Here is a 15,842-nt window from a genome sequence, read left to right as displayed (position 1 = left end):
TGGATTTTTTTTCTGAACATTACATAAAATGCATCATTCCAACAAAAGACGGCATTTCTCTCCCTGAGGAGCGGTAGCTGCTGCATATGAACCTTCCAGTACTTACATCGATTAAGTCCGAAAGGTCATGAATATAATACTTGAACACCGAGGCATTGGTTGCTTCAAGCGTTAGGAGGTACTCGTTCCGAGCTTTAATCGATTTCAGCTTATTTTCTGAATATTTGGCTTGCCTCTGGTAATGAAGAAGATACAGGCATCAGGTAAGACAGCAAAGTCGTTTCAACACGACAGAAACACACATGGATTTTCATTCATCTAAGCAATTTATTCCATATATAAAAATGACCCTTCGGGTCCTTGTGGAAAGCACACCTCGATGGGGATTTAAATAACAAACTGAAATTTCCCTGGCTCTGGGAAGGACAACAGTGTGTTTGGGCTCAGGGCTCATTTTCACTGAACTCTCTTTGTTAAGATTCCAGTTCTCCAGATTTGTACGGAATACTTGGCATTCATCACGAAATGATGTCCAGCTGTTATGACATAATTTTATGTGTCTTAAACATTCTCCATTCCCATGGGAGGAAACGCATGTCTTTTCATAGTAATTCACCATGTGTGTCTACTGCTGTTGAGTCAGGGCTTTTAGGACTGTGACTGTCTCCTCGGATGAGAATTCCAGGGCTCTGCACTGCATCTTTAACCCACCTTTTCCTTCATTTTTTCAATTTTCTTCACAGAGCTGCGTCTCTGATGCCTCTCTTCCAGTCTAATGTGGAAGACAGGGTCGCCAGATCTCCCAATTTGCTTCTCCTCCTGCTTCTCAGCCTCTTTCAGCTTACTCTCAGCACTGAGGCTCTCTGCGTGGTACATGTGGTACGTTTTCATCACCTGCGAAAAAGGACACCCAAACTGTTAAAAAAAAAAAAAAAGTGTCTGCCTGCAGCTTTCAGAGTGCACAGGATCATTCTAAGTCCAGCATCTTAAAAATGTCACCTTCCAGCTGGCAGGGGGTAAGCCAGACTGTTATTAAAGCAGACAAATTACAGCCACCTTCTTCTGCCATAAGCCAAGCAAATATGCAAATTCACCCGCCAGGAAGAGGTGCTTAGGGGACAGTCCTTGACGGAAAAATGATCGACAGAGGCTCAGGCGTGCTCTTCAATGTGCGTGCACATTCTCCTAAGTGTAAAAGTGTTTTGCGTTATGATTCGGCAGCACAACCCACGTCTTCAGTCAGGGCTAAGTTTTCACGTACCCAAACTCCACATTAGTATAACCCTTTCTTAAGATATTTTATAGAACAAAACCTATTTGTCAAAATACCAATGAAACTATTAAGGTTCACACACAAGTTTAGTATAAAAACTGGCTTTCTGATCACAAAGTATACTTTATATTCAATGCAGAAAAGTGAGCGAGACTAAAAAGGAGATTACAAAAATAAACAGAAAACGATATCTAGCAGTTTTCCTATGAACACCCATGCACACACCCTTCATTTTAAAATGCCACATGTGGTTTCTCCAGTTAAAATTTGGGCTCAATCAATGTATACATTTTAATGTGTTTAAAAATAAACATCTTGTGATGTAGTATTTGTAAGAGAGGTGTGGGTATGTGTGCAGGCATGCGCACGCCTGTCTGACTCCTTGGGAACAACACATACAGTTACTGTGTAAGTAAGGTTGCGGAATATAGGGAACATGAAAGTTTATACTGCATCTTTTCTACAGATACGATAAACCCACACATGCATCTTCAATTGTTAAAACTCTAGGTTCATTATTGCTAACAAACTGTTCACGAAGAAACTTGTATCGTACTTCCTAAGACAGTTTTCCTGAGGTAAAAGCATAGGGTTAGAGAACATGCACTTTTTCTGTTTGTGTGGGTGTGAGAGAGAGATAGTGCCAAGTTTACACTCTTAAAAAACGGAACCAAGCTGATCTACACTCTCTCAAAGCACTCTAAGTAGCTAGCCTAGCTATTTAATAACAAATATGGATGACAAAAAAATTAAAGATAATTATGTGTTGTGTCTGTGTAGCTGTCCAAGGAGGCTAAAGGCACTAGATCTTCCTGGAGCTGGAATTATAGGCAGGTGTAAGCTAACTTTTGTGGGTGCTGGGAACTGAACTCGGGTCCTCCGCAAGAGCTTAACGTGCTCTTGACTGTGGAACCATCTCTCCAGTCTTGGCGTTCATTGCTTTTATAGCACCTATTTATAAGCTCCACATTCCTACCTATAGAAGAACAGTAGGGGTCAGGTATTATGAAACTTCCCCTGAAAGGACAGCTTTCCTGTATCATTTCAGTGTGCTGCTACATTCAGGGTTAGGTATCGAAAACACTCTGAAGCCTTGTATTCTGTGTACAATTATGTTTGCTGAGAGAAACAGCACAGGCAGGCATGCCGCTCCAAGTTAGCCCAGAATGCATCTGCCCTTGTAGGAGACGGGTTTTATCTCACAAAGTTACCCAGATTCAAGTTTGTCACTAACATAGAGCTGTTAAGAAGTTGAGGCAAAACTAATGTTTTAAAGTAATAAGCTTCCCTTTTCTCATCTGGAAAGATGAGTTTTAAAATATGCTGAAACCTGGCTGTTCCATTAGAAAAGAAATGCTCAATGTCCTTAGTCATCAGGAAGATGCAAATCAAAACGACCCAGAGATTTCACTTGACACCCATCAGAATGGCTAAGATCAAAAACTTAAGTGACAACACCATGCTGGAGAGGGTGTGGAGAAAGGGGAACCCTCCTCCATTTCTGGTGGGAATGTAAACTTGTACAACCACTTTAGAAATCAATCTGGTACTTTCTTAGCAAATTAAGAATAGTGCTACCTCAAGATCCAGCTATCCCACTCCTAGGCATATATCTGAAAGATGCTCAAGTACACAATAAGGACATTTGCTCAACCATGTTAGTAGCAGCTTATTTGTAATAACCAGAAGCTGTAAACAACCCAGATGCCCCTCGACTGAGGAATGGATACAGAAACTGTGATACATTTACACAATGGAATACTACTCAGCAACCAAAAACAAGAATATCATGAAATTTGCAGGCAAATGGTGGGAACTAGAAAAGATCATCCTGAGTGAGGTATCCCAGAAGCAGAAATACACACATGGTATATACTAACTTATAAGTAGATATTAGACATATAATATAGGATAAACATACTAAAATCTGTACACCTAAAGAAGCTAAACAAGAAGGAGGACCCTGGGTAAGATGATCCATCCTCACTTAGAAAGGCAAATGGGAGAGACATCAGAAGAGGGAGAAAACAGTGAACAGGACAGGAGCCTACCATAGAGGGCTTCTGAAAGACTACCCAGCAAGGTATCAAAGCAGATGCTGAAACTCATAGCCAAACTTTGGGCAGAGTGCAGGGCATCTTATGAAAGAAGGGGGAAATAGAAAGACCTGGAGGGGACAGGAGCTCCATGAGGACAGCAATAGAACCAAAAAATGTGGGCACAGGGGTCTTTTCTGAGACCGATGCTCCAACCAAGGACCATGCATGGAGAAAACCTAGAATCCCTGTACAGATGTAGCCCATGGCAGCTCAGTCTCCAAATGGGCTCCCTAGTAAGGGGAACAGGGGCTGTCTCTGACATGAACTCAGTGGCTGGCTCTTTGATCACCTCTCCCTGTGGGGTGGGGGACAGGCCACAGAGGAAGACAATGCAGCCAGTCCTGATGAGACCTGATAGACTAGGGTCAGATGGAAGGGAAGGAAGACCTCCCCTATCAGTGGACTTAGCGAGGGGCATGGGAGGAGAAGACGGAAGGAGGCTGGGATTGGGAGAGAATGTGAGAGGGGGCTACAGCTGGGATACAAAGTGAATAAATTCTAATAAATAATTTTTTTTAAAAAAAATGAACTCATTTAAGTTGAGCGGTGCAGAACTGCTATTTTTCTAGGGTTGCAGGAAAGGTAGGAGGCGAACGCTTCGATGTGGTTCTATGGCACGCTCTCCTGGGCATGACTGGAGGAATACAGCCTGGGGCTGGTGGGGAGTCCTACTTTCACCAACTGTGATCACCCCGTGCAAAGTCGTGAGGCTAGCTACCGAGGCCTGCCGCTTCGGCTGAAGCATGGGCTGTTGGGAAGTTGTCTGGAGGAGGCCACTTCAGTCTAACAGCACAGAAAGCAGCTTAGGAAGCATCTGGGCAGCTGGGGAACCGAGGAGGGAGTTACCTGCAGCTGGCCAAACAGCAAAGTGAATGAATTCACTACACACCTTGCATTTCAAGGCTTGAATCTGTTTATGTTCCCTGCCTGGAGCCAACCCACAGACCATTTAGGCCCCAGTGCCATGACATCTTAAAGTGACAGGGGGAGAAAAGAATTCCATACATGCACAGACACTCCACTCCCAAGAGCTGCTTTGGCTCTTTGCTTTCCTTGTTAGTATGAAGTTAGAAACAACAGCACCTACCCCGGCTGGATAAAAAGGCAGCGCTGGGCATCTGAGAATCCCTTTTTAATCCGCCGCTAAGAAAAAGACCCGCCCTGCCAAGTCTCGTGTTACTTGCCTATAGAGGGCTAGGATAAGCAAGTAATTTGCACAAAAGAGGCCTAGTGTAGAAGAAGGTAGACTGAGCCGCCTGCCAGCATGATGTGTGTTAAAAGGAGCACATGTGACTCTCAACTGCTTTAAATTAGCATGAATGGGGGGCTATGTCAGAATGGGGGCTCAGCATGACAGCTGGGGTTATGTTACCTAGTTCGGTGAACAACTCTCTTTGTTCGGTTTTCCAGCTTGACTCGCCATTTCCACTCTTCTCTTAAATGTTAAGTGTTAGGGTGAGTGAAAAAATAATTTTTTTAAAAAGATGGGGAGAAAAAAATTCTCAAAGCCTTTTGAGAATCCTAATTGGAGATAATAAACACAAGTAAAAGCTCCATGATTCAAAATGTTAAGATGACAGAAGTCAAATGTGTTTGTAGTTAAAATAACAGCAGACGGCTCTCCTGTTTTTCAGAGAGGAGAAAAGAACTTTTATATTTTTGAGGTGCAGTTGAAATCTGCACTGCAAAGAAAAAAATCAGCTTCTCCTTCAGCTAATGCAACCAACACATCCTTTGCATACCAAATGACCCCACGGCATATAACCACTTAAATGTAGTCCCAGAGCACATTTGCCTATTTGGATTCTTTTTCTACTGAAAGTTCATGCATAATCCTCCAACCAGTATCCTCAAGTTATCATGCCTGAACTGCAGGAAGTGTATCCAGCGGAAAGCTATCCTACCAAGAACTGATTTTTATTTCTGTATTTTTGTGTATAAGTGTGTGTCTGCTGTGTGTGCGTGTGTATGGCATGTGTAAGTACATGCCTAGAGACCAGAGGAGTGTACCCAGTGTCCTGTTCTGCTACTTTCTTCCTATTCCCTTGAGACAGGCTTCTCACGAAACCCAGAGCTGGACTGGATGGCAGAAGGAAGGCCCCAGTGGTCCCTCCATCTCTGCTCTCCCACTGTGCTGGGGTTATAGGCGCACACGTGGCCACACCTGAGCTTTTACATGGGTCCTGGGGATTTTCACTTAGGCCTTAGCCACTGAGCCATCCGCCCAGGCCCACGTTATGGATATTTTCATGAGAGTGGGACATTTTACATCATACCTTTTACACACATGCTGTTGATTTTCTACACATTGAAAGGCCCATGCCATCTATCTGTATTTGTATCTGAAATCATAATAATTAAAATACCTGAGTTATATTTTAATATTTTGTGTTAGAAATTATCACAGTCTGAAAACTAGATGCGTTTTGGAGAAGGTCAGCGGACTGAAGCTCTAGTTTCTACTTTTTGACTTCTGGCCCAGAAGTTAAAGATGCAGATGACAAAGACACTAATCACTATGCGTGAAGACTGTTTAATGCCACGTTATTCAGCTTACAGAGTTATTGTCGATTCCAAGTTGAGTGCCAATAACTATTAAACTTCCCTGGGTATGTGATATACGCGCATATCATGTCTGTAACAGACCGTCAGTTCAGAGAGGTGCGCACACACGCGTGTGCACCCAGCCCACCGAGCACTATGAAATGCTCGCTACCTGCTGGACATTGCTCGAAGTGCTCTGCTGACCCTTCCAGTCACTCCTACGACACAGGCGTCTTGATTTTCCCTCCCGCTAATATTTTAGCCCATTCTCCAAGTTGAGCTTAAGTCCCGTTTCCTGTTCTAGGGGCAGAACAATCTGTTTCTTCCAACTATCTAGACTCACTTACTGATGGCGCAGAGAACGCCTGGCCGTGTTACAGTGCTGCGTGGCACCCGGTATCTCGGCTCATCTTGTAGAATCAGGTAGGACTCTAACAAGACAATCCTACGAGCCTTCAGGTCTTTAACTCCATTTCAGCAGAAACGCAGACAACGGGGGCATTTGATGAGAAGCAGTGAAGGATGGCAGTTCATTTCATAGCTTGCTCATTCATTTAACAGATGTCCATTAAGAGCCTACTATGTGCGCAGCATCTTATCAAACACCCGAGATTAGCCTAGGGTGCAGGCAAGTAGCTCAAAACCATCTGTGAAAGACAGTGTATCAGTTTCTTTTCTGTTGCTGTGATAAAACATAATGGTCAAAAGTGAATTATGGGGGAAAGAGTTTCATTTTGCTTAGGGTTCCAAAGAGATGAGAGTCTATGAGAGTGGGAAGAGACAGCAATAAGCCAAGCATGGGGGTGGGAGCAGGAATCTCAGGGATTCCACACTTAACCTTAAGCACAAACCAGAGAGAGGGGGAAAGAGAGAGACAGAGAGAGGGAGAGAGAGAGCAAGGGGGAGAAAGAGAGCAAGAGAGAGGAAGAGAGAAAGAACAAGGGAGAGAGAGAGAACAATAGAGGGAGAAAGAGCAAGAGAGAGCAAGAGAGAGAGGGAGAAAGAAAGAGAGAGCAAGAGAGAGAGGGAGACAGAGCAAGAGAGAGAGAACTGTAAGTGATAAGAAGCTTTGAATTCTCAAAGCTGACCACCAGCATTGTCTCCGGCAAGGCAGCTTCTCCCCATAACCTCTCCAGGTAAAGCCACCTGCTGGAAATGAGTATGTAAATGCCTGAGCCTAGGGGGATACTTCTCATTCACAGCACTGCAGACAGTTAGTATGGGCATTTTGGGCCCCTCAGAATAAAATGTGTACTGGTTTGGCAGGGGAAGAAGATAAAGCCAAACAGATCTGTGACAGTGTTTCCTAACTCCATAGCCTGCTGCTTCACTATCCACTGATTGCTAGGTTCCCAGAAACATGTTTCAGCATTCTGTGACAACTTAAAGTGGAGGTCTCTTTCTCAAAGCACACGCACACACTCATACACATTCACGATCACATACATGTTCAAACACATCCACACACATGCATGCTCACACACACACACACACACACACACACACACACACATTCACATGTACATGTGGCTCCAATTATACCTGGGTCTCTGCAAGTCATCATTCTAACATTACCACTAGAACGGACCACAACTTTGGAAGCCCCTCACTGTTGTTTCTGAGGAAGATTCTGGTTTGGGTGGAGGATAGGCCCCTGGGCACCTCCGTCTGTGCCAGAAACTACAGCCTGAGAAGCCTGGATCCTCCCGGGGCTTAGAGAACCTCAGCCTGTCCTTCTGAGTATAGCCTTCAATGCTGTGATGCAGCCGTGGGGAGCACGGGGGCCACTGCGTGCAGTGATCCGTCCACTTGCCACCCCTCACCTTCTTTGGAAAATGGGGCAAGTCATGGTGAGGAGCACAGCCTTGGGGGCCAGGCTGAGCTGGGTCTGAGTCCCAGTGCTGCTACCGCTTGGCTGGGCACATTCCTTAAGTTCCATGAGCTCTGTTCATCCCCATCAAAATGTAAATTGTAGCATGCACGAAACTCAGAGCAGCATCCCCTTCCTTACCATTTCTAAGGCAAGATGGTAGAGCGAAAAGTATGGGTTTTGACCCAGGATTTCAGTTTTGAAGCAGAGAAGGCCACCATCTCATAGAGGAAGCTGAGAAATCTGAGGCACTGGGCCAAAACCTCTTCAAATCTCATAGACATGCCAGAGAGGAAAGTCTAGGGGTTGACTGCACAGACATCCACATGTTCACAAAACACCTGAATTCATATTCTAGAAACCCCCCCTCCCGGCATGTACATCCCACAGTCAGCTCCCTGCTCAATACATGGTAACCTCCATTCAAGCTCCCTTAGACCACTGGTTCTCAAGCTGTGGGTCACGACTCTTTTGGGGTTCACGGGATGTCCCTTTCACAGGGGTCACCAAAGACCACTGGGAAACAGTGATATTTACATCATGATTCACCACAGCAGCAAAATTAAAGTTGTGAAGCAGCAGCAAAAATAATTTTATACTGGGAACTGTATCAAAGTGCTGCAGTGTTCAGCAGGTTGAGGACCACGGCCCTGCACTCTATTTCCCATTATCGCCTGTGGCATCAAAGCTAGACAAGTGGCTGGTTAGCAGAACTGTCCCAGTGGTGAGCTTTCATTAGCCCACTTCCGTTCCTTGGACCTCTATGCCTATTTCAGGGTTAAAAAAAAAAGTAAGTTACAAAACTGTGTATTTTCAAAGTAACTTTTATAGGAGGTGCCACTTGGTTACGAGCTCAGACTCATAAGAAAAACTGCCTGAGCTCAAATCCTGCTTCTGTACTTATATGCAGTGTGATCCTGGGCTAGAGAATGCTGTTCAAAGTAAACGATACACCAAATAATGCCATTTAGGTCTCAGCAGAGTACGGATACAGGGAGAAACAAATGCAGGCGTGGTCTTTCCGGAGGAGCTTGGTCTTGCATCCAAACCCTGGCTCCACCAAAGGGACCACACTTGAGTTTTATGCTCTTGTTATTTCATCAACCAATAAGATAAAACGGATATCACAGAAGAGACTGACGGCCAGACATCACACGGAGCACAGACGAACTTTGTCCCAGGCTCTGACCTGTCTTGAAGCCTCGTTCATCTCCTCCAGAAACCATCTACTTCTGCTCCAGAGCTGCATACAGCCCTCTGCTCCCTCTCCCTAAGACGCTGTTGTCGTTTCAACCTTGAACTTTTCTGTGGCTCTCGTGTTCCTGAACGTTAAAAACTTCATATGCTTTGTTGTTGTTTTCTGTTAATTTGTTTACAGTAGGTTTGCCGTATAGACTCAGATTGTTAAACTTCAGTGAGGGGAGAATTGAAATAAAGTTTTTCTTTTTCCTCCTCCATGATCGAACCTGGGCCCCTGAATTTCTTTACTGATGATAAAGTTACAATACTGTTCACCGTCCAGGGCAGTGGGAGAATTACAGGCATTAACAAGCAGCATGGAAGAGAAGCTCTCATAACGGCTACTCGGTGGGTGGCGGCTGCTGATATTTGCAGATAGTGCCATAAGGTGAGTCATTCTAGGGCTACGCAACAACTTCTCCACGACACGGGAGAATGATCATTTCTGAAGGGGTAGCAGGAGTCAGGTGAGAAGCGTGTGCTAAAATTGGGGGTGGGGGGCAAGTTTACTCTTTTGAATGAATGAACAGAACAAGATGAACAATCCAATAGGATGCTAGATCACCCAAGAGGCTCGTTTATCAAAGAAAATTTATAGTGCGGTATGGCTCCACTGACGTGGACTCAGCGCAGCAGCCTGAATTTATCATCAAGTTATTCTTAGAATTCACACAGATGCTCTGAACAAAAGACACTGTCTGGGACCCCGGACCCCGCTGGCGAGGGACAGCCAGTCTACCAAAGGACAGGGCGATGGAGATGCAGAAAATAAACAAAAGACAGAGAAAGATGGAGAGCTTGCTTGTCAAAGGAGTTAGAAGGCTTATAAAAATTATGAAAATTATCACATTTGGCTCAGTGTGGCGTTAAGGACTTCATCTTAGTAGTTATCACGCAGGGCAGCATTTTTAATGGAAAGAACCGGTCTACGGAACAGCAGTTCTGGAGCTGGTACTGGCGATACCACAAAGCTGCTTTTACCTTCGCGACTCTTGCTGGCGCTTCATCTGTGAGAAAGGACAGCCAAGAGGTCTCCCCAGAGGACCAGGGTTAGAGAGGTATTAGAGCAAACTGGCTCAGACCTTTTGCTAAAAAAGGTAGAGGCCTGCACGCTGAGGGAGACTGAGCACAAGCGGCGCAGAGAGCTTGGTCGGAAGGAGCTGTGACTGAGTCCTCAACCTGTGGGTAGCAGCCCCTAGGGGCGTCGAAAGACCCTTTCCCAGATGTCCCGCGCCTCAGATAGTTACATTATGGTTCATCACAGTAGCAAAACCGCAGTGAGGAAGTAGTGATGAAATCGTTTTACGGTTGGGCATCGCCACAGCTTGAGGAACTGTACTAAAGCGCAGCAGCATTAGGAAGGCTGAGAAGCATTGTAAGGATGAGACAAAGCTCAGAAGGAAACACGGGGGGGGGCATTAAGGCGTAGGGTAGACTGTCCTTGACCTACGTGTGGCCCCACTCCCGAGAACCTCATCACCGCCAATACAATATCCTTGGTCCAAATGCACCGAACAAACCCGACCCACAGGACATCACAGCTTCTACCAGGCTGTCTGGAATGTGGTTCGCACACTGGTGTTCCCTTGGGCAGAATCATCTCACACAAACCTGCTTTTATAATTTAGGGTTGAGGGGCAGACAGACGGATGCTTTGAAGACATGACAGGGTGTGTTAAACAAAGCACAATATAAAAAGGATGTCGAAAATGCATCACAGAGAATTGGTTGTTGCTGTTCCAGCTTCCTTTTGGTAGTGATAAAACAGTTGGACTAAAAAATCAATTGAGGGGAAGAAAGGTGAAGAAACATTTGTTAATCTTACACTTCCAGGCCACAGTTCCTCACTGAAGGAAGTCAAGGCAGGAGCCTGAAGCAGAAACCATGGAGGGACCCAGCCTTCTGGCTTGGTCACACATTTATTCTCACTTCTCTTTCTTGCACAGCCCAGGACCAACTGCCTAGGGATGCCACTGTCCCTAGCAGGCTGGGCCCTCCTGTACCAGTCAGCACAGGACACTCTGCCAGACATGAGAAGGCCCGTGTGACCCAGTTCCTCATCTGATGCTTTCTTCTCGACAAACTGGAACACCGTTCCTCCAGACACGGCGCCTGGATTCCGGCACGGTGCGCTACTCCCACCCATATCACTGGCTCCAGCAATTACTTTCACACCCTCCTAAAGTAAAAAAAAAATAAAAATAAAACAAGCAAAACCATTTTAAGTCAGGAGTATCAAAACCACAGCCATGCTTGTATTTTTTTCCCCCTGCTGCTGGAGACTAGATGCTTTCTTCCTCACGCCCGGGGAGCCAGTGTTCCTGAAGGAGCTCTGTGAGTCTTGGATATATCCCTGGGAGGGAGCCTTCCTGCTCCTTGTGTGTCTGTGTCGCCTGGGCATAGCCTTGGGGTGCTGTGCTTGAGAGGGCTCACAGCTTCCTCCAGTACAAAGCAGATGGTCTGTCCATATCATCCTTTAGGCCTTTCTATCTCTAAGATGCTGCAGATTTGAGTGTAAGGTTTCAGATAGTGATAGCCAATATTGCATGGAAGAGCATACACACATTGGTTACCACTCAGTGGCTGCAATTAAACAGCATGACCAAGGAGACTTACAGAAGGCAGTTTCTTTGGCCTATGGTTCCAGAGGGACAGAGTCCACAATGGAGAAGGGTGGCCGAGAGCAGCAGGCATGGCGGTAGGAGCAGGAGCTGACAGGCACATCTTCCTCACGACCATGAAGTGGAGAGAGTGAACTGAAGTGATGTGCTGTCTTCAAACTCTCAGAGCCCAACCTCCTGCAAGGTTGAGCCTCCTAAGCCTCCCTGAACAGACCACCAACTGTTCAAACACCAAGTGTTCAAACATCTGAGACTCAGTCAAAACAGGACAATAAATAATATAGTTTCCAGTAGCTAGAGGTGTGCTGTTATTTTCATGATAAATTTTAGCCCCGAAGAATAACTAGTGCAACAACAAAATATGCTAATTACTGCCTTCTGTCTCTGCTGACTGAGCCAGGGAGCAGACCACCATGCCATATCAGGGACTATGAGGTTTCGTTAGAATCCCCTGCCGGTTTGATTCTGTAACTCATCTACTTTGTCTCACAAAACACACCCAGAAACGAACAATACCCACGCCCCGCAGGCTGTCTTGCTCGCTGCAGTATTGATGAACCATACTCAGGGGTATCTATCATTCTAGTGACTTCAATTAGCTCCCAAACTGATTATTGATCAACCATCAGAGGCTCATTAGGAAGCAAAGCCCAGAATTCTTTGGCAATGAGGGATTGACATACAGAGACATTAGATGCTTCTGGTTTTGACTGTTACATTTGCGTGAAAGCAGGGCATTAGTCATGTTAAAATTGCTAAAATGAACAATAATTTTAAAGTGTTAATATTAATTACAATTAGTTTCTAAGACTTTGCTACTTTAATAAAAACCGTTTAGTGAAAAATGGGTAATTTAGTTTTAAAAGGATAAATTATTTTATGCCTCATTAGGAAGAAAATGTTTTTATTTGTAACAAGAGAAAACTGTACTTATTAATCTTAATCTGAGCTCACACTATTTTCAGCAGTTTAGAGGCAGTTTCTAATTTAAGGCTTTGAGTCTTGGGCAAGGGTTATTGGTTCTATTCATCTCTAAGAGACTCCTGTCTAGCATGTGTGCTCAGCAAAAATTCCTCAAGGCCCCTTCTTTGTGTCACAAAGAAGCCTTGTCCGATTTGACTTTAATACATTACTTCATCATGTGATATAGGTTATGTAGCATACATACGGCAGCATATTATGTTTTATTCTTGTTTCTGTTTGGTTTTAGCACGTAAGGTAATTTTTCCTAAGTACAATAAAATAATTTAATGAATATAATACTAAAATTTGTACTTACTTTAGAATTATCAGAGATTTCTCATACAAAATGCCATTTTACCTAACAAACTCTTTTTCCAGGTAAAGAGGCAGGGCAGATTTTTTCTTTTTTTTCTTTTTTTTTTAAGGCCCAGCTTATCCAACATTTCTTTTTAAATCACAGTTTGGCCACCACTCTGCAATCCCACAGGGTCATGGAGCCCCTTAAGGGGCAGGGTGCTCTCACATATGCATCTTCTGTGGATGATTTTCCCACAGTCCTCTATCAGTAGGCGAAGGTGTTGGCTTCTTTAGGAAGCCGCCTGGAGGGAGGCATCTGTGCAGGCACATCCCGCTAGCCTGGCTCAGCAGCATCCGGACTGTGTCAGCCGCCCCTGTCCCCAGGACTCTCCCGTGCACTGAGAGGCCCCTCCCAAGCAGGTCTGTGCAAATGATCTGGACGCCACAAAGACAGCCCTGTAGCAGGCTTAGAGCTGAGGGGAGGACACTTTCCCTTTAACTCACTTAGGGCACAGGTTCTGAGGTTTTGGATACATGCCAAATAATTCCACTCTCTCAGTCCTGCCGTGTTACACGTCACAGCCTCTTGGCAAGCCCACTGTCTCAAAGACGTTCTATTTCTGAGCGACTTTGCACTAAGTTCAGGAACCAGGCTGTCCAGTCCAAAGCTGTGTCTTGTTTCCTGGTTTTAGCATCTCTGAACCAGGAGTAAGAGAAAGTAGATAGATGGTTATAGTGGCAATAAAACAAAAGGGCCGAAAGCTTGTGAAACTGAAGCCAGCACAGTGGGCGCTTAGGAAATGCTATTGCAGTTAAAATATCTCACCATTCTTTCATATGTGCTGTGGCCTGACTGTTTGCATTTCTGCAAATTCTTACTTCAGAATCCTAACTCCTGAGGCCATGGGGGAATACGAAGTGATTAAGTCACAGAGGTGGGGTGGTTAGAAATGGGATTGCCGTCTACAAATGAGGTCTTAGGCTGGCCCTGTCCGCCACACGAGGACATAGCAATGTGCTATGAGCCAGGAAGAAAGGCCAGGAGACCCTAGCCAGACAGTGAGATCAGCGTATGTCATGATCTTGTAGTGCCCTCAGCCCCCAAACTGTGAGAAATGAATTTCTGTTGTTTTCTGAGCTGCCAGTTTTGTTACAGCAGCTCAAACAGATTCAGTCACGGTCTCTACCTACGAGCCCACAAGAGTCCTAGCCCAGGCTCTGCTCACTTGCCTGTTCCTACACACCTGGGAGAGGCTGGGGAGCTAGGCGCTCCCTCTGCTTTTGTTTGTCGTATGGATCAAAGCAACTGACCTACAGAGAGACTTAATCCTCGCCTTACAAGTCAGGGGAGTAAGTCAGGAACAGAGAGGCCCATTCAGAAAGTCCGTGCACTGAAAAGAGCGTTCACAGGAAGCTCTCAGAGGCACTAGAATATGACTTTAATCTATTGTTTGCAGACGGAATACTCATCGACCAGGGCCTCCCTGAACACCGGTGGCGGGAGCCAAACAGCGGCTTTTGGCGACAAACAATGCATTTTGAGCATCTGGCAATGCTGAAAGGCACGATGAAAGGCCTTCAGATACATTAGAATCTCAGAGCCACCTGCCACTTCCAATGGCACTCGCCAGGGAAATGGCTGTCGTGCCTTCAATGTTGCATGTGTGTGCTAGGTGGCTGGGTGACCACGGTTTACGTATGAAATGCTTCAGCTGAAGGCACAAAGCACTTGGGATATAAAAGTCATAAAAGCCTTGCTCGCCCTCACTAGGAATCCTTTTCTCTCAATGAACGGTCTTCTGAAACTTGACCCCTGTCCTGTAAGTCTCAAATTGAATGCCTCTCGCTCTGCTGTGAAGATGAAAGCGACGGAGGGAGCGAGGGCTTTTTGTTCATGTGAGCAAGAAAGCTTTTTGAGCACTCTCAGCCTGCTCTTGATTGGAATCTAACCTCCCCCCCCTTTCTTTAGTTTTTAAAAAAAATTCTGGATGCACAATTGTTTGCTCTTGTAAATATGCACATATGTGTGCAAACACAAGTGCGTGGAGGCTAGCGAGGCCCATGCCGGCTGTCCTCCCAATCTCTGTATCTCGCCCCTCCCTCCGAGACAGGGCCTCTCACTGAATCTGCAGCAGGAGGATTTACCAGACAGCAAACCCCAGGAATTCCGTCTCCACCTCGCAGAGCTGGAATTACAGGCAGAGGCCACTGTGCTTGGTGTTTCATGTGGGTGCTGGGGGCTTGAACTCTGGTCTTCACGCTTGTGTGGCAACCCTTTCATGCACTGAGCCATTTCCCCAGACCTTGTCCGTAGTTTTGTTTCACAGTCTCATTTGAGTAACTGTCATGAAACTGTCCAGCGACTGATCATTTTCCTAGATATGACTCCAGCGGGCCTGTGTTTTCCCCACTCTGCGCTTTAGCCCCGCTGCTGCATTTGCTGGATATCTGCATCTCTCTCATCTCCTCCCCATCACTGCAAGAATCATTGTCCTCAGAAGTCTATCTTAGACTGATCTCTGCAGTGCTTCCAGATCCTCACTGCAGACTTTGCATTGCCGAGGTCTGCTGGCACCGCCCATCTTTTAGTGTGTAACAGTAGTCCTTCAGCATCCTGAGGGACAGGCACCACAACGCCTCACAGGTACCAAGAGCTGGGTGTCGATGCTCAGGTCCTTTGCATTAAAGAGATAATGTATTTGTGCAAATACAAATAACGTGTTTGCACAGAATCTGTACACCCTCTTCCACACTTTAAATCACGTCTAAAAGGTGCTATACCACAATCCCCAGAGAACTGTGACAGGAACACGAGGTCCGTGAGTGTCCAGTAGAGATGCTGGTTTGGGGACCATTTTTGATCCATGATTGGCTGACTCCACAAATGAAGAAACCGTGGGTAGGCCTGGGGGTCAACTGTGACAGTGGCCTGGCCG

The 15,842-nt window shown here is 45.6% G+C and overlaps 1 protein-coding gene across 3 annotated transcripts in view; it reads right to left on the bottom strand.

Moving 5' to 3' along the window:
- Positions 1 to 15,842, bottom strand: part of Srgap1 (SLIT-ROBO Rho GTPase activating protein 1) — a 258,275-nt gene that overhangs the window by 80,398 nt on the left and 162,035 nt on the right. For all 3 annotated transcript variants that reach the window (XM_021655170.2, XM_021655176.2, XM_060371008.1), the window contains exons 5-6: positions 712 to 894; positions 107 to 235 (exon numbers count right to left, since the gene is read on the bottom strand). In XM_021655170.2, the coding sequence (XP_021510845.2) occupies positions 107 to 235; positions 712 to 894 (312 nt within the window). The remainder of the gene's footprint in view (positions 1 to 106; positions 236 to 711; positions 895 to 15,842) is intronic.

Source organism: Meriones unguiculatus, chromosome 17 (genome assembly GCF_030254825.1).
Source record: "Meriones unguiculatus strain TT.TT164.6M chromosome 17, Bangor_MerUng_6.1, whole genome shotgun sequence".
Lineage (NCBI taxonomy): Eukaryota > Metazoa > Chordata > Mammalia > Rodentia > Muridae > Meriones > Meriones unguiculatus.
This window is presented reverse-complemented; position numbering and strand designations above follow the sequence as displayed.